This window comes from Montipora capricornis, chromosome 1 (genome assembly GCF_036669925.1).
Source record: "Montipora capricornis isolate CH-2021 chromosome 1, ASM3666992v2, whole genome shotgun sequence".
Lineage (NCBI taxonomy): Eukaryota > Metazoa > Cnidaria > Anthozoa > Scleractinia > Acroporidae > Montipora > Montipora capricornis.
In genome coordinates, this window is record NC_090883.1 from 25,297,929 (window position 1) to 25,317,343 (window position 19,415).

General features: G+C 38.7%; 1 protein-coding gene across 1 annotated transcript in view; it reads left to right on the top strand.

Annotated features, from left to right (window-relative positions):
* Nucleotides 1–6,926: 6,926 nt before the first annotated feature.
* The window catches only part of LOC138052717 (toll-like receptor 2), a 12,807-nt gene continuing 318 nt past the window's right edge, over nt 6,927–19,415 (top strand). The window contains exons 1-5 of the mRNA XM_068899277.1: nt 6,927–7,013; nt 13,054–13,389; nt 15,960–16,010; nt 17,418–17,540; nt 18,852–19,415. The exon at nt 18,852–19,415 is cut by the window's right edge and continues 318 nt beyond it. Coding sequence (XP_068755378.1) covers nt 13,068–13,389; nt 15,960–16,010; nt 17,418–17,540; nt 18,852–19,309 — 954 coding nt within the window. The 5' untranslated portion in view covers nt 6,927–7,013; nt 13,054–13,067 and the 3' untranslated portion in view covers nt 19,310–19,415. The remainder of the gene's footprint in view (nt 7,014–13,053; nt 13,390–15,959; nt 16,011–17,417; nt 17,541–18,851) is intronic.

A 19,415-nucleotide genomic window follows, 5' to 3' on the forward strand; every position in this document is an offset into this window, starting at 1 on the left:
CCGCTCTTCCTTTAAAGATTTTTGAAAAAAAATTGAAGTCGCGGCAACAGCAGCTGTAAATAGATCCTAAACATCATTCCTCTTCAAATCCTTCTGGGTGGCCATAATATTATTTTACACTTAATGTATGGTCCCGAGGGAAACAATTAGTTTTGTTTTCCCGAGAGTCCTGATGTTTCCCGAGAAGAAGGAACCGAGGGACCGGACATTAAGTGCTTTGTTGTATATTTGGACTTTTCCGTCAACAATCGCAGCAAAACATCCGGAGCGGACAACAACTGTGGAATTGTATCCCGATCAGGATAAATTTGAATTTGATCAGGGGCACGTGACCAAGAACCAACCAATCACAGTGCTCGTTTTGATGAGTGAAAGGCTAGGTACATAACAAGATCAGGTGTTAACTGATTTTACAAAGTATGATTTGCATTTCTATAACCAATCGGAGCGAGGCTCCAAAAGCTCTATTGTTTCTCGACCAATCAGAAAAAAAGCCAAATTTTGGCTTTTTCACGTGCGATCCGTACAGTAAATGTATCATGCCCTCCTTTCACAAGATGACAAGTAGGAAGGGAGGTCGTGATCGCAGGTTAATCAAAGTATGACCACTTTTCCACTCTTTCAAAGCCGATAAAAAAGATGTATTTGGGATGATTTCGGAGAATAAATTAAGTGAAAATGTGATTTGAGGTTATAGGCAGTTTAAATGAATAGGTCAGCAGCGAAAAGATGTCTTTATTATTTTTTTGGTCACCTCGCTATTGTTACTTAATAGTTAATAGTTATTATTAAAAACTGGATCATTGGATAATGCAATTCGAGAGTTTTGATTGGCTAAACCATCATGGGTTATGAGCCATTATACCATGATCTACAAACACGGCAAGCATAAGCGTGATTTTTTGGGCTTTTTTATTTTTATTGTAGTCTAGTTTTCTATATTTTGGGGGCGTTTTTAATAAAACAATTATTCCACTCACGCTTGTTGGATATGAGATGATTATAGCCAACTCGGCGCTACGCGCCTCGTTGGCTATCTATCATCTCATATCCAACAAGCGTGAGTGGAATAATTGTTAAATAATCCTGTATATTTAAACTCCAATTTTGTATTAACCGTCACTTCTGAAGATATCTACAGAAGCATACGAAAGGTCAAGTAAAAGATAATTTCAAATGATACGTTTATTTCTGATGTTTGTCACCGCTGTTACGTCTGTGTGTTATTTCTGATAAAACTGAGATGGTAAAAGAAAAAGAGTATTACGACGTATATTACTTACTGATCAGCTTTTGTAATTATTTTTCATAAACAAAAAAGATCCTTTTCCTGATTTTATCCGTTTAATTTCACAACCGATAAGTCACCGGTTTTCTATTTTCAATCAAATTTAACACAAAAATTCCTCAGTCCAGTTTGGCTTATAGCCTTTGTCAAAGAATTCACGCATTTGTAATTTGAAATTCTAACTTTATCACCGATAGAAAATGTTGGTTTATTCTATTTTTGATTTATCAAGTTGCCGTAGTTTCTCTCATTACACATGAGCCGAATCGAATTCGAATTTACCCAAATTAATTAATCCCGGCTGAATTGATTCAGACGCCGAGATCGCCTAGATCTAAGCCACTCCACATTCTGGCTAACCCAGGGGGGGGGGGGGGTGGAATTGCTTAGCCGAGCCGAATTAGACTGGTCGTTTTGAAATGATTCAGACGCCGTACTTCAAAGGAATTTAATTCAACTAGACGCTCCATGAGCGCACACTGGGTTGCCTGGGGTACGTGTTACTCATAAACAGAAGGAACTGAATTGGGTGGTATTGAACTGTCGCGTTCCAGGCAATTTTTTTTCAAGTCGGGGGTCATTAAGACCATTTAAGGGGTCACCCAGAAGTCGTGCCAGCAGAGGCCCTTTGCCTCACACGTTTATACGACGAAAGAGATCTTTTTCTGAGGTTAAATACCTGCATACCAGCCTATTAATCATTTGTCAGAGAGAAAAAATTCCTGTCATCTTTAGAAAAAATAGGCAAGCATTGCGTACGTATGGTAGAGCAGTAAGGCTGCGCTTTATTCCATATTGATACCACTTAGCAGGGGAGTGACAGGCAAGACTTTTACCGACACGGGAAAAAAAAAAAACTAGAAGCTCCAAAAAGCTTACATTGGGTGGTTGCCTGTGGTACGTGTTACACAAAGAAAGAAGGCACTGAATTGGGTGGTATTGAACTGCAGTGTTCCAGTTAATTTTTTCAAGTGGCGCGTCACCCACATGTCGCGCCCGCAGAGGCCCTTTGGCTCACACGTTCACACGTTTAATTATTTTGTAATGTCCTGTTCCGTTTTGAGGTCTTTTAGTTTTTTAAGCTTTGGTAATAAATTCAGTTTAAAGATAACAAAACACGCTCTTGAGTAAAATTCACTCGTTTCTTCTTTAAATAAATAGTCTGCAAAAAACTAACTGCAAATTGCTTTGACGGACGTTTTCCAGCATGTCTTGAAGTTGCACTAAGCAAACGTTTATTGCACACACTAAGAAAAGAGTGAAGGTGTTGTTTCAGCTTCAAAATTCATCTTCTTGTTAGTCTAATCTGATGCCAGGTCAAAACATTGTTTGGCTTTGCGTTTGCACCAGAAAAAGACAAGCCAAAAGACAGATGAAGAAAAAAATAACATAGTTTTTATATATAACTCTAAATCGAATTCTCATCGAAAGATCGATCTTAAAAACACGAAAATTTCTGCAGGTGCACGTGATCCCCTTGTGTCAACTGAATGAGCTACGGGAAAGAATGTTAATCGTTTGTCGTTTTCAGAGTAAAACAACGTAGTTTTTAGCCAAGGAAGCCTTCTTTGTCGGGTTCCTGAGAAACGTATCTACCTTATTACATGAAAGTTTTGGAACACGTTAATTTCGCGAATTTCGCGATTTAAAAAAATCGCGCAATTTAAATGACGCGAAAATTAAATGTCGCGAAAATAACATGACGCAAGAATTAAGTGACTTACATTATGTCAATGACTAAAAAAACAGCGACTTTATTACACACGTTTATAACAATCATTTTGAGCTATTCTGTGGTAATGTTCTGGTCCTCTTCGTCACTACTGCTTTCCGTCTCTACTCCAGGTAGTACTTCTTTTGTACAATCCTCAAACTGTCCATTTACTGGCTCCTTGAGTGTGTCTCACTCAAAAACGCGAAATTAAAGTGAGTCAAAATGCAAAATTTTCGCAAAATCGCGAAATTAAGGTGTCCCGAAATATGCGAACCTCAAAATCGCGAAATCAACGTGTCGCGAAAATTTCATGTATTAAATTTTGGCTTCAGGGTGAACTATTTACACAATCGAGAGGTTGAGAGGCCATGCAATTGAAAATTTTAAACATCTATGAGATACAAAAACAGACTTGCAAATTATCGCAGATCCCAATGCTGACAAGCACAAAAGCAGAAGAATCTGTTAAGTAAATATGAAGTTTGTTACTATCTGAATGTTTTTGGGTTAGAGAAAAGGGATATATTGTCACGCAAATTATGTTATTTTATGACACTCAAAAGTCGCGAAAAGCGTGAGTCTCATGTAAACAATCCTCGCACTAGCAAGTCGTTGCAATAAATTGGATTAACCAGGAAGTTAAAGAAATATTCTTGGCTTCCCTAATAAATTTCATCTTACACTACAATGACAAAATCATTTGTCAGAGAAATAAAATTCCTGTCTCCTCGCGCATCACATTTCAAAGCACGTATGCAAATTTGTTAACTCATTTTCACCGCGATTCCCGCGAAATTTTTCTTCTTTCAAATACATTGTATTAGCAAAAATGTCATTTCTCGTTTAGCGTTGCATCTTTTATGTTCAAATAACCGCTAAAAATAAAGATTTTCATAATTTAATATTTGCACAAAAATAGCAACGCACGCAACAAATTTAGTCGCATTTACCTCTTCGTCGAATTCTAATGCTTAACACAGGAATTTTTAGTTATTGTGAAAATCTTTCTATATGCTTTAGCAATCATCTCCCAAAATGTTTTTCGCTGATGGCAACTTTCATATTCGCGGTTCAAGAAATTAAGGTTGTTTTCATGTCGTAAATTTTGTTGCTGATGGCAAAATGTTTATTCTCGATCGACCGTCCTGAAAACTTTCTTCTGCTCTTCCTAAAAACTGTGTATCAATATTTATTAATTTTACTTTTGCATCAATATTTGTTTTGCATAAAGCAAGCTAACAAAATCGGTACCTTTCTTAGTTCGCATTTTTGAGCCTTAAATAGAATTTTCGGTCCTATGCTTCTTTTACAAAGTGGTATATTTTTTAGGCCACCCATCCAGATACTAACCCCGCCGGACAGCGTTTAACTTCAGTGAACTTATGCATTACAAAGCTGTCAGCTGCTCAGAGTAGGCTAGGTCGCTGAGCAAACAACTGTAAAATGGCCAATACGTGGCTTGCAACCAATCTATAGAGACACACATAACAATGAAGCAATGTTCAAATTCTGAGGGAAGAACAAAGGGAGCCAATGAGAGATCTTTTGTTATCGTCCACCAACATGACGGCGGTGACGCAACATGAAAACCACGTATCGCTAAAGTTGCTTATGTAACTGGAATGACCTTTCTTAACTGACTTTCACTTCATCCCCAAGATCAATTCGTCAAGTTAAGAGGACTCATTGAAATTCTCCTATGATTTCATCTGTAGTCTTGCATGAATTGTATTCGTCAGAAAATACGTCACCATAATTTTGTAGTTTCCATTAATTAATATGCCATCAATATTATTTCAAAATTAAACCAGAAAGAACTGTCAGTTCAGTTTTTGTACGTGTTTTGGCCCAATAATGGGCAAATTGAAAAAGCACTGAGCAAATTCGAATCAAAATAAACGTGGACGTGAGATAAAATACAACTGAAGCGGTCCAATGGTAGCTCTTAAGTGAATCGTTATAAGTTTGTTCAAAAGTTGTTCAAAAGTCTGAATGCCCGAAACTCCCGGGCTGCATGTTAATTCAGCCGCGTACACACGCATTGCATTCTTAAATTATTGAGTCTTTGATGTCATTTTCTCCTTGATCCAGCTCTCTCAAGATTTTAAAGTTAGTAATGGCGGACCACTAAACAGAAACGTACATTCCAGTTAAAATAAACAGATGTCTTTTCTTGAAATCAAGGCTTAAAACTTCCATCAGTTACTGTTTAGTTAACAACGTTTTGGAATCCAAAGAAAAATAAAACTTGTTCTTTGGTTATAGTAGCACTTTCGGGGACAACTGATTTTCGCCTGAACGGGTATTCTAAAAATAGACACATTTGTGACTGTGCTGGGGAGAACACTCTTATCTAATTCACTCTTGATAGTTATATAAAGTTCTGCCGCCTTCCAACAACTGCACAAGGAGCGACCGGATCTGTTTTGCAGGGCATTTTAGGACTGGTTGCGAGCCGTCTTCAGCTGCCGACTAGGCTACTGGAGAAGTCTGGGCTCGGTTGTTCAAAGGCCGATTAACGCTAATCCGAGATTAAAAATTAACCAAGAAGTTTTAAATTATTTCTCTACTCCCAAATGCTGTTCGACGCTGATATTCGGATAAAATTTACATTCGTAGATGTCGATCTTGAAAAACAAAAATAAGCAAAAAAAACTTTAACCAAAAAATTGAAAACATGAAACAAAAGTTTACGCTAATCCTGGATTAAGTTAATCGGCTTTCGAACAACCGGGCCCTGGTGATAACTATCCTCAGTAGTGACCACCTCTCAGCCAAAATAGAAACTATCCTATTTTTAAAGATTTTCCCCTTTACCTGGACACGTTGTGGTTAAACATTTTGAAGCAGACCGCATTTACTGTTACAGTATTGAAGAGCCTGTTTCTCAATTTAAGGCCCATGCAAATACCTTTTCGCACCCGATAGTGTAATAGGCCGGTCTTTCAACATGTTTTCAGGATAACAAAAGAACAATGAATTGTGGAGTTTTAGGGCGTAAATCCCCTCCGTTTTCAATATACAGAGGCAATCGTGAAATCAAGGAAAGGACAGCGAAAGAATTCGAAATTTCGAGAAACGGACCCTTGTGAAAAATTAGACTCATTCTAAGAGCCGGAAAAGCTTTCGCAGCTGCGTATGAAAATAACGAGGATATTTTTAAAGTCAGCGATTTTTTTTTGCTTTATCAATAAAATATGATGTGGCTTCTTTTTAGCTACTGCCTCGCAGGAGGTTTGCACAAAGGGACCCTTCTCATATAAAAAAGGCGACAGGAAGATTTTGGACTGCGACTTTACCGGTGCAGCAATACGTGATATCCTTTGGTACAAAGACAACAAACTACTCGTCAATGGTAGCGGAGGTCTTTATCAATCATTGACTCGATTAAATCATGACACTCTTCGCAGTTCGTTACTGTTTCAATTTGTGCGCTTTAAGTAATGGTCCGGCTAAGAAGCAGGCAGAAAAACAATAGCCCGCGGCAATAGCGTCGGTTAGTTAAAATGTGCCAACATTTTTAATCAAATTAAGTTCGGCTGTTCCCATTGGTGTAAGCAGCTAAAAGCGCGAAATTTGAATTTCAATGAAAAATGTAATCGACTTGCCGTCTAAAAAATTAGATTCTGTCTCGTAGAACAAATCATTATGCCTTCAAAAACTATGTTTGTAAATATCGTCAAGATTCTATGCGCCATTTGCCGATTGGCGAATGGCGCATAGAACAATGCCCAAATTTGGCCGAGAGACAGAGATCAAGGGCATGGGGAAGAAGAAATCCAAAAAAGGCTTTTTTTTCATTTTTTCCTCATCTTTTTTCGACATTTTCCGATATTAGCCAATCAGATGCCTCGATTGGAGCAGCAGCTTCTAAGTACTTTTGCCGCTGGGCTGCCTGCTTCTTAGCCGGACCATTACTTAAACATGCTGGAGTTTACACTTGCAAACCAGAACCCAGTCAACCCGTCAGCAATTGTCCAGATGGCAAAAGCTTCAGCATCGTGGTCGAATGTAAGTGTTCTTGTGATCATTGCCATTTATCTTGGAGTTAAGGGTTTTTTTTTTACTGACGCCATTGTTCACACATTTTTCGTTAACATACGTTTTTGCTTAGATCGAATTATAAACAAATTTGTCTCAAGAGTTTAAAAAAATGATGAAACTTGGTCATCTTTTCAATTTCACCAATCATCACTTTCATGTCGCAGGCCATGGATGAAAACAATTATATATCCACTATTACGCCATTTTACCATATTTGGTCACGATAACGCGCAAAATATGAGACGGTAATACACTGTTGTGTCCCGGTTTGACCGGTTTAGAACGGAGAAAATACGGACGGAACGGGAGTTGTTCAATGAAGGAAATTGTTTTCAACACTATACAAAGCCTGAGAATTTAGCTTGTCATCGCCTGTCACTCGTCATTTCGTTTATCCAATCAAATAAAAGGACATTTCGCTGGCTTTTTTTTGTGCTGATTACATCGTTCACAAGCGCTCTAAAGGACAGATGATGCTTTTTTTTAAAACACTTACCAAATAAAATTGAAACAAAATAACACCTTTTTGTGGTGGAAAAATAAATCTCTTATTCGATGGTTTAACATGGTTTAACATATAATACTCGCGGACATTTTGCTCATTGCTCGTATTTTTCACGCAACTCGAAAAATATCCGCACGTTTTATATGTTAAACCATCGAATAAGATGTATATATCTGATCTGATATCAAGAGAGGATGAGGTAAGAGAACAGATACCTCATAAATGGGCCTCTTCCAATGACCGTTTATTAAAATCTTATTTTAGCTAAGCAGCTATTTTTACAGAGGCACCTGATTAGCCATTTGTAATGACGTAATGAAATTTTAAATATGCGCGGCATTGGGAACGAGAACTTAGTAGCTTAGATTAAAAAAAAAAGTCATGATGGGGCATGGGGATCCGTTCTCTTACCTCATCCTGCCTTGCTGATTCCCTGCTACCAGAGGTGTCTTTTCTTTTGCGTTCGCTGGGTTGACGAGTACGGGAGAAAGAGTTCTCTGTCATGTGTCGAAACTCGCTCTGATCCAACCGCCGTCCACAACCTTCGACGACACTCCTCATGCAAACCGCATGCGCCATGATATGTTTGCTGACTGTGACTTGAGCCCACTGTGTCCCACGCATTTCTTTACAGTAATTCCGGTGTTGTTAAGTGAGCCCACACAACATGAAGTATGACGTAAGGATTCGGTCGCTAAGTAACCGCCGTGCATGCTCAACACAGTGAATTTAGACCCATGGTAGAGGTCTCTTCTCCCGTACTCATCAACCCAGCGAACGCAAAAGAATAGAGACCTGCTAGCAGGGAACTTTGCTGATACTATCTCCTTTTGTTCGCTCACCAACAGTGGTACATAAAACTGACCGTTGATATCTGTTAGTATTGGCAATACCGGGACAAACTTGTGCAAAATAGTATTGTTTGCCTGATAATTCGTCTATGTTTTAATACGGGAAAAAGGACGGATCATCCGTTTGGACGAATTACCAAGATAGTTCGTCTTGACAGACGACTTACAGTGATAATTAATCTGGACGGGTGATTCACTAGTTTTCCCGTATTCATACACAGACGACTTATCCCACGAACTTTCTTAATTTTCGCAAGTTCGTCTCAGACGGACGATTCGTCTCTAGTAGAATTCCGGCCAATCATATTATTTAGAGTGCAATTTGGTACAAATAAGAACGAGCAGGGCCGTAGCCAATATGAGGCAAACCGAGGCCCTTGCCTCAGTCATTTTTTCGTGTTTTTTTTTTTAAATAAAGCGTTATTCCAGTGTTATTCCAAATGTAATCATCATAAACACCTAAAATACCTATGAAGAGAATTTAACCATGGACGTCGCCTCGGTCATAATTTTTTTCTGGCTACGGCCCTGACGAGTGTTTTGTTTTACAGACTAGGCCGTAGGGCGAATCATTTTGATGTCTGAAAATTAATAACGTACACGAGAAAATGGAAGTTGACAGCGAGCCCTTTCGTTCAAAAGTCATACAACTATAAGTTTGTAATTTGCGCTCGAATTACAATACTTGAAAATTGCACTGTTTTTAGCCAATCAAAACTGAGTAATTTTTTCATGTATATTATGGGCTGGTTAGCACTTACGATGCAATTAGAGCGAGTTTTTGAGTGTCGTAAAACCAAAACCAAAGTTATTACTTTGGCCAATCAAAAAGTACGGAGACAATCCAGTAAACCAATCAAAACTCGAAGGAATTTCACGTAGCCGACACAAAGCGCGGAAAATGAGCACGCTCGAGCCTTGATTGATTTTGGTTTCACTTCTGATTGGTTGAAAAAGTGGCGCGAGAACTTTGAACCAATCACTGAGTGAAGTAATGCAAAACCCAAGCAATTAATTAGCTAATTAAATGAAAACCGCTCTATCAGCATAGGTGTAAACCCAGACGTCAGAGGTAAAAGTGTCCTTGGTTTTGAGTCCAGTATCCGGTGCATCAAAATGTTCTGCTCTGAGTCACAACCACAGGTTGTCGACAATTTCTAGTCGACAACTTATTAGTTGAATCGACAGCTATCAGTGTTTGGAAATGCGTTTTCGCATTACGAAAAGTTTAGTTGTTGATACCCGGTATGTTTTGGGGGATCCTGTGAACGTAACGGGGCAATGTAACGTTATTTTAGGGCGTTTAGGGGAAATCTTTAGTTTTTCCCAAGTTTAATTAAGCTCGAAAATGGAAATGTAGAATTCCTTTTAAGTTACTGACAAAATTGCCTCTATACAGGCGATTTGCCACTGATAAACTTGAAAAACGTCGGGCCGACGTGACTTTTTTCAAGATTGTACCGTCAAGTACAGTCCGTTTCAATCTTGTCCATTTGTGTCCGTCCTTGCTTCTTTTTCCTGTCGTGGCCGGTATGGACACAAAACGCCTTCAAATTTAATCAGTTGCAAACAAACTTAACAGAGCACAATTTAAGGAGGCTCGGAATAGTTTCTCCTTCTTTCAAACAAATAAACATATTCTGTCCGTAGATGCAGTTAGGGTAATCATATCAAGACGAAATTTGGCCAGGTTAAGTATCCATTATAAAAAACGTTAACATGGTAACGATATAAGGCATTTCTTTGAGCCTTAAAATCAACATATATTGTCTTGTCTGAAAAAACGGGACGGTGAAAACCTCCCATTTAGCTTCTCCAGATAATGTTAAAAATAATCTCTAAAATATTTAAAATTCAACAAAATTTGTGGGACATTTTTTCATAAAAATCAGTTTTTATAAAATGTGTGTCTAATTCTTTTTGAATTTGAAAGACAAACGTTTTAAATTAATCTAAGATAACATGCAAAAAATGCAAAAACAATTACCGTCCGGAAGCAGAGATATAAACGATTAAAGTTGCAAAATCAGGAAAAATGAGGAGGTCACAAGATCAGCATTTACGCATGCGTCAGCCGCTCATTCGAGACCGCGCGCGAGTGGAGCTACAGGCCAACACAAAGGGATTTAAGTGACCATTACACCGTTTGTGAAGAATTGTCGTAGTTTTAATTTCGTGAATAGGAGATGTCTGCTTGTATACCATATATATAGAAATTAGAAGAAAGGTGAGAGAAATTAGTGATTTCTTTATTTTGAATCATGAGCTGACGCGAGCAGCTTTTAGAATTGCGTGTGTCGCTTACGCGCGCGCGCTCAGCTGAAAACCCTTTCGAGTCCTTAATAAAATCAACGCAGAATTAATTAAGGTAATTCCTTGGTATTGCATTGCGCATCCCTACTGCGCACGATTTTCGCGTCATTAGCGCGCGCTCATGAGCACGTGCGCGTACAAGAGATTTCCCTCAAACTAAGCGCGATAGCGAAATAAATGCTCTTTTTCTCTCCAACGAGCACGGTGACCCCCGAATTTTTTTCCAGGTATTTGCTAAGAACAATCTAATAAAGAACATATTTGACGAAGAAAAAAAGTTTGATAGTAGAACATGATTTTTTTTTTTAAACAGTTCCGTACTGGGTGTATTTTGGCCAAGGCGAGGACGTCAAGCTAACCACGGAATTGTCCAAAAGAGTGCACTATTTCCACAACCAAGCAATCAAAAACGGCGTAGATGAAGCAATACTGCCTATGTGAATAAAAGAAGCTTTATTCTCAAAATAAAATTTTGTATCTTTCAAGTAACGAAGACTTGATTCTGTATGAAGGTGATTCAAATTTTTAACGCGCAAACAGTAAAAATACCCCATTTTAAGAGCCTGCTGACGCGTAAACAAGCACAGTGACCCCATTTTTTTATTGCATTTTTTTAATGTTCATATCATGAATGTTAATTATGCCAAGTTTCCAAAAAAGTTTGATAGTAGAAGAATTTCAAAGGAATTACCTTAATAGCACCCGAACTTAATGAGAGGCGTACAAACTTTTAAAACTTGCATACAAATCATTAATGAAGAACACGGATACACAGACATACATAAAGACCGTGGCATACAAATTTTATAATAGGCAGAGCTTACAAACTTTAATGAATGCTGACAAGCACAATAAACTTCTCGAAAACGTAACAAAATTGAAACAAATATAATAAAATTGTTTCTCCCTTAACAATATAAGCAAGTTACAAACTTGCAAAAGTTGTTTCTTGCAAATTTTAGGGCCGTAACCATTTTTAAAAGATTTTAACTTGTTCATATTGTTAAGTGAGAAACAATTCTATTAAAGTATTAATCATTTCATTAAGTGAACGAGGAGTTTATTGTGTTTGACAGCATTACGCTAAGTATGGAAGCTCTGCAGAATTTTACAAAATTTGAATGCATGTTATTAAGTTTGTACATGTTTCATGTCTTACAGGTACATACCATGTCCATGCCGGCCACGAAACTTTCCTCTTGTTGCATTACGTTTATGTTGTTCAGCGGTATTAAGTGGTTACAGAAACAAATAAGAGTTGAAACGTGTAACGCGCGTTCACAGCTTCCGAATATTCAGTGCTAAGTACCATATTTGGAAACCCCTCGCTCCAGTTAATTTAGCGCGAGAACATTGGTGGTATTGCGTCACGGTGTTCTTGCGAACTGATTGGTTGAATGTTTCTCTCTTGTTGTTCCAAATATGGTACTTAGCAAACTGAATATTCAGAAGCTTGTTTCCCAGCACCGAAGGGGCCGTTACACGTTTCAACCCTTATGGGTTTCTGGTGGTTGTTGCAATGTTTCATTCTACTTTTTGGGCATTTCAGATGTCATGAAATTACATAATTTTGCGTGACATAACCCCTTTAATTGCAATGAGCATGTTTTAATTACCGCATCGGGTAGAACTTAAGAACCGCTGACTTTAAAAATAGTTTGCGTCACTGCGAGGTAGAAAGGAGCTCTTTACAACTTGTAATATCATTGGATCCCTTTAGACAGAGTTAACTGAAGAGAGCGTAGCATAACGTGAAGTGCTAGATTTCTATCCCATATGAACCATGTGAGCGTTAGCCGTTAGGGTTGGCGAACGCTCACATGGTTCATATGGGATAGAAATCTAGCACTTCAGGTTACACTACGCTCTCTTCAGTTAACTCTGTTTAAAATATAAGTGCTACACGGCCAACGTTTGTATAAACGTAACCTTTCCTTCTATCGTTTTTAGGGTTAGGGTTCATGGTTGATTGGTTGTTTGTTTTTGGTCCATTGTTTTCTGAACCAATCCCAGGGGACGTTGTAACTGCTGCGTACTGCTCAAATAGACTTTAGCAGGATGAGTCCCTGACTTCAGCCTGCCCTACTAGGTAGTTAGGAAGAAGCAACGCACGGTTATCACACAATCACGAGAAAATTGCGTCATCCAGGTCTCACATTTGATTGGCTGTCACCGACTTCCTTTGATCATTGATCAATCAGAATGCTCGGAGTAAACTCTTTTTGCCCTGAATTTCCTAATTTGTGCACTGTGTTACCTTAAACTGCCTTTTATTCCTTATCAGAGATGCATACTTTTTTCTTGCATATATATTATTATTAATTGTGTTTCAACATAGGTGGCAATTGGTACATGAAAGCATACGATGCACTTGTTTCCGTCAAGAAATTCTCCAACGCGACTCTGAGATGCTCAGCGATGGCCTGGCTAAACTGTTTTTTAGGTCCTGATTTGACATGGTATCACGGAAACAAGACCCTAAAGAACAACACCAAGTATACTATAAGGAAACAGAACACCAACGAATGCAAGCGGGTAGTGGAAGCTGAGTTCTTTCTCGACATCTGGAACGTGACAAATGCAGATGTTGGGGAGTACGTCTGTCAGATGGAATGCTTTATAGGAAAAAAAATAAAAAACGATTCTGTCCAATTAGTCCATTACTTTGAAGAAGGTAATAATGTACATAAGGCAATTTTTGCTGACATATTTGTTTACATTTTGTCTCACTATCATTAAAATTTGCTCACAGAACAAGGCATCATATATATACTATTTACAAATTGACTTCACAAAGTAAAAGAACTCGTTGAACATAGGACCCATACGCACTGGGAAAACTTTGTATATTTTGCGAAAAAATCTGTCATCATTTCCGTGATACAAGTGCGCACGGTGACTTTTTCCCCACCAAATTTTGTCAAGCCTTACCAAACTTCGAAGGCGCCGTCGTCCTGCATCGGAGCAGGACAATTTTTTGCCAGGCGTGAAAACTATAAATATTTTACAATTTACGCGCCATGATCTGAAGAAAAAGTTTTTAAGTGCGGCCACGATTACCAAATTGAAAATTTGGCGGAGACAATTTTTGTTGAAATCTTTGGTTCAGCCAAACAAATTTTGTCAGCCTAGTGCTTGCGGGCCCTTAGTCAATTTTAAGCCTGGTAAGTTCTTAGGTGGCAAAAGCACTGACGATCCCATACATTTATTTGCGACATTTCGAATTTTCAAAGCATCATTGCTCAGTTAGGCACTGATCTCTAGTGATTAGGTCTAAGCACCGATTCGTAATGGTTAGCTTCCATAAATTGCTCTGGTGACACAATATTTAAACTGAGTAAAACCAAGAGAAAATAAAATAAAGGAGGTAAGAGAATATATCCTCCATACACGCTTTGTTTCTTGGGTAATTACTTTGTTCGAAGAACAAAGTATAGTTTTTGACTTCGTTTTTGGACTCAACTGGAATTCGTACTCAGTGTCTCTTCCTTCAAAGGCAATCACGATGACGACTTAACCACGAGAGACTACGTGACAGATTGATGGGGAAATTTGTATTAAAGAATAGTGTGCGTGACCGAAAAAGAGTTTTTGTGTTTTCGTTGCACGCAATGCAATATCCGGTTATCGTATGACTCTGTAACAGATATCGTAATTTTATAATTCTCCCAGTATTGTTAAGAAAAAGTATTAAATATTTTTAAATATCATCGTAGAGACTTGCAACATCAGTTTTAAATGTAAACAAATATCCACGATCGCACTTATACTTAACCCAATCATTGAGTCATGGACTGTGGACTGTGGACTTCGGATTTCGGACTACGGAATTGAAACTGGTTATTTACCAAGATATTGTAACATTAGCCTCCTGTTCGTCTTTGGTTTGTTTTTGGTCCCACTTCCACTTCCCATGTGGGTAGGTTACAATATCTTGGTAAATAACCAGTTTCAATTCCGTAGTCCGAAGTCCACAGTTCACATTCCGTGCCTCAATGATTGGATATTTGTTTACATTTAAAACTGTTGTTAACGGCATTGATTTCAATCAAAACCAGAAAACAGATGCTTTGCAAGTCCCTACGATGATATTTAAAAATATTTCACTCTTTTTCTTAACAATACTGGGATAATTATAAAATCACGATATATGTTACAGAGTCATACATAGACTTGCCACAAGTGGACCTCACGAGAATCCCAGGAGAAAATATTTTGGCGAGCGAATCGTGATTTTTCGTTCGCGAAGTGGATGAGTGAGCGACAAAGTCGCGAGAGGTCGACTTGTCTCGCTTGCAAGGTTTTCATTCTTGCCTTGCGTGCAACGAAAACACAAAAACTCGTTTCCGGTCACCCACACAACTCTTAAATACATATTTCCCCGTCAGTGTCTCACGTAGTCTTTCGTGGTTTAATGGTTATCGTGATTGCCTCTGAACTCGGAAGAGATATCGAGTTCGAATCCCACTGGAACTGCCTTCTACGAGAAAGAGAAATCTTACGCATGCGCAGCCAGGGCGCGCCCCGCAAAAACTAATAATAATAAAAGGAGTCCAAAGTCTAAAAACGGAGGCGAAAACTATACTTCGTTCTTCGAACAAGGTAATTACCCCTGAAACATAGCGTAAATTGGGGAAGTACTCTCTTTGTTTTCTTCTTTGGTTAGCTCGTTTGGTACTTTATATACACAAAACCAAGTGTCTCACCCTCTAGTCACAACCCTTTTCAAATACTTAGTACTTTATATTGGCGGAATGATTAGAAAACAACAGTGTTGCTCTAATGATGCAAAAAAATGTAAACAAAGATACCCCTAAAAATTCTTTAGTTTCATTCAGCTGTTTTGCTCAGGAGTTTTTTAAATTTGTGGTCAGTTCCTCTTTTAACCTAGTTTGAACCGTGATGTCGCGCAACAGATGTTATAAAGACACCCCATAGTTTAGATGAGTTGATTTGTTGAGTTAAAAACCAGGTTTGTGAAACAAAGGAAAAAGTTACCTTTGGCTGTGAGTCACGATTCAGAAAATGTGTTTATAGTTGTGGAGAAATATTGTCACTTATGCCACTCTCGGCTTCACGATTGGATAAACAAGCCGCTTTTCCCTTGTGAGCGCAGGAAAGGCCCTCAAAAAATAATAATAATAATAAATACGAAAAACACACCTATACAAAGTCACTCGTTCAGTCACTAATAACTGTACAACTCAACTGATATTGTGGCGCTTGTGTATTCTATTTTCTCAGATGAGAAACAAGAAACTACTACTACTTCACGAACAACACAGCAACCTACAAGTAAGGCAACCGGCTGACACTATGGTTTAGCAATGACAAATCGTGAGTGCAGACGGACTCACTATTTCCACAGCGAAGTGATATTGAAGATAAAAAAACCTCAATTTTTTCTGATAATGAAGAATTTTACTTCATTGTCTTTGTTGCCTTTTGGCTTTGCCCACTTTTAGAGATTTTGCGTGGAAACTTGCCGAATATCCCACATTAGTATAAATGTTGCCGGTAAAATCCGTTCTCAGGTTCAATCCGTTTTGACCAAGGTTAAAATGTTGGTCCTCACTTAATCTAGGTTGAATATATACGCACTCAGGTAAATTGAAGAAACATTTTTGGTGCCTAGAGAAAAATTAGGGTCAGGTTAGGTTTGGTTTCTGTTATTATACATGGATATCAATTGACTTCTTATACAAAAGTAAATAATGAAAAGAACTGTGTTGGGTTGAGCATGTTCGTCGTTGTAGTGTAATGGTGAAAACTTCAGATCTGGAGGGTCCGAGTTCGTGTATCGTACAGTTCTTTGATCCCTTTCTATGTTGTAATGTTGATAAGTGTAAGAATACAACTTAAAACGTTAAGAAGATGTGTTGAGATGCGCAAGACGATGCCGGAGGGAGGGAAAATCCGTTTTTTACTCCCTCAAAATGTACGAAAGAAACATTCGTTTACAATCCTTAAAAAAGTCATAAAACTGTACGTATTCGAAACAAAGAGTTTTGAGAACCTCACATAAATTTCATGCAAAATAAATTGCTAACGCTAAATTAAATATTTACCTAAAGCCTCGAAGGCTGCTTGAACTCACCTTAAAAGTCCCTTTGATCTGAAAAAGTTTCGAATGCCGGCGTCGCCCAAAGAGTCGATGGTACAGACCACGAAGAAACTTCGAACTAAAACTTTCTTTCATCTTTGATCTCTCGCGCCGCCTTAAAAGTGGCGCGAAAGTTTGGCGCGAACTGCAGCAAATGCCAGCGATCAACAGATCAGCAGCCGAGCAATTCAAATGTTTTAAGATCAACCGCAAGGACTTTTTACAGAAGTAATATTTTTATACTTTCAAGTGCTCTTTTTTATATTTTTGCCTTATTTATATATGTTTTAATTCCATCTTTTATCGTTTCGTTCGTTTTGCCCGAAAATTTCTGAGACTGGGGGTGCTGCCCCCCCCCCCCCCCTTCCTGCTCCCCCCGGCTCGTACGCCTATGTTACTACGTAACTCCATTTCGGTGCATAATTGTTAATTATCCCATACGTATACCTCATAGCAAAACCATAAGCTGAACCTGTATCAGTGTTACAATTGTTGTGCGTAGATGATAAGGCACTTTCTTTATGGACGCCATTTTTTTTGGAAAGGATTGTTGCTGTGTAATCCAGAATACATACTTTCTTAACCTTCAAATCCAACAGGTCGTGAAGAAAAACTGTCGATGTGGTTTGTTCCGGTGGTTTGCGCTGCTGTCTTCGTTGTTATTTTCACTGGGCTGTGTGCATTTAAAAAGGGATTTTTTTCAAGAAAAAGGCGCTTTAAATGTAAGTTTCTCACAGGCAGAAAATATTAAACTCTGGCCTACCTGTCAGTAGCTTCAGAATAGTCGCTATTCAGTTTGGCGAAAGCAGGAGACAATCCTCAGGCGAACGCGGCTGTGAGTTGTTAGGGACCGTTATATTAATTAAAGTTCTTTGAAGGCGACATCGACGAAAACCTTACCCCTAAGATATAACTTTGCACCATCGTAAGTCATTCAAAGTTATTCCAACTCGTTAACCATGAAAAATCTGGGCAAAATATCCCTGTTCCTTCGCTCATGTGAGACGTGGCAACTGCAAGGCTGGCGCGTGTTAGTTTGCCTGATAAATTGAAGATTATAGCACCTGCTGTACAAGATCACATGACAGAAACTCATTTAAAATCGAAAGACGCTAGGTATCGTTTCTCAGGAATTGCAAGGGAAAATTCGAATATTCAAATCTCGCTTACAAAACTGGAAACAAGTTTGTTTTTTTCAGCCAATCTCGTCCCCAGAGCCTACCTGTCTTTTGTTCAGCGCCAAGACGCGGAGCTCTGGAATAAGAAATCTCAACCCATCCTCTACCTCTGAAATGAGTATTATCGACAATTCCTAAGTTTCTCTAAATTGACTGTTATCGTCAGTTTAGGACGCTTAGCGCTTGGGAAATGGGAAATGAATATCTATTTTTAAAATCCGAACCCCAATGCCTAAACTCGCTGGACTCGAACCTGGGAATGTTCGATCAATAACCCTTTCGCTTTACCACTAGACTACCGCATCGCTAACGAACAACACTTTTTTTTAAAAATTCTGGATTATTCCAGAACTCCGCGTCTGGGCGCTGACCAAAAGACACGTGGGCTCTGGGAACGAGATCGTCTTTCGGCATCGTAATATATGATTGTATTGGGTGCCTTGGAAACGCTGTGATCTTTAATGTGGAAAGCATGAGGGAAGTCAACTGATTTCCAAATACTTACAGGGCCGTAGCCAGAAAAAAAAATATGACTGAGGCAATTTCCGTGGTTAAATTATCTTCGGAAGTATTTTAAGTGTTTATGATGAGTACATATTAAAGGCATTACTGGAATAACGCTTTGTTTTAAAATTTCACGAAAAAATTACCGAAGCAAGTGCCTCGATTTGCTTCATACTGGCTACAGCCCTAACTTATCAGTGTAGATTCGGCAGACGAGGAAAAGCGTAGGTCGTGGGCATTTCGAGAAGTCATGGCTTCAATGAAAAAAGATCCATTTATGCCAGTATGAGAGAGATGAATGTTTGAGCTTAAAACTTGTCTTTTCAATGCGTTTTTATGTACCTATTTCAGATGATAAAGGAGAGGATGTTTTAGACAACAAGCTGTTTATCAGCTACAGCTCTAAAGACTTCAGCTGGGTCACTGAAAATCTGATCTCTCTTCTTGAAAAGCACTCCGTTCCCTATCGCATTCACATCCGGGATTTTGAGCTCGGAAGGCCCATCGTCCAAAATATGGCGGAAAGCGTGTACAACAGCCGACAAGTTCTGGTTGTTTTGTCGAACAACTACCTAGCCAGCAACTTCTGCCGGGAAGAGCTGCACATGGCCTTACAGAGGGGAGTCGACACGGGAGATTCCACTCTTGTCCTTGTGAAGATCGACAACAAGTTGAAGAAAAAGCAATTGCCACTTGCCTTAAGAGCTAAAAATCTGTTGGATTTTGAGAAGTACAAAGAGAAGCAAGATTGGGAGAAAAAAATATTAAATATCGTGTCCGACCAAAAATCCTTTAGTGTGCACGTTTAGAGAATTGGCACGTTATCTTCGTCTGTTGTTATCGTCATAAACATCATCGGTATCGTGTATTTTCCTTGGATTCCGCTAGGTAACAAAATAGGATACAAAATAATAT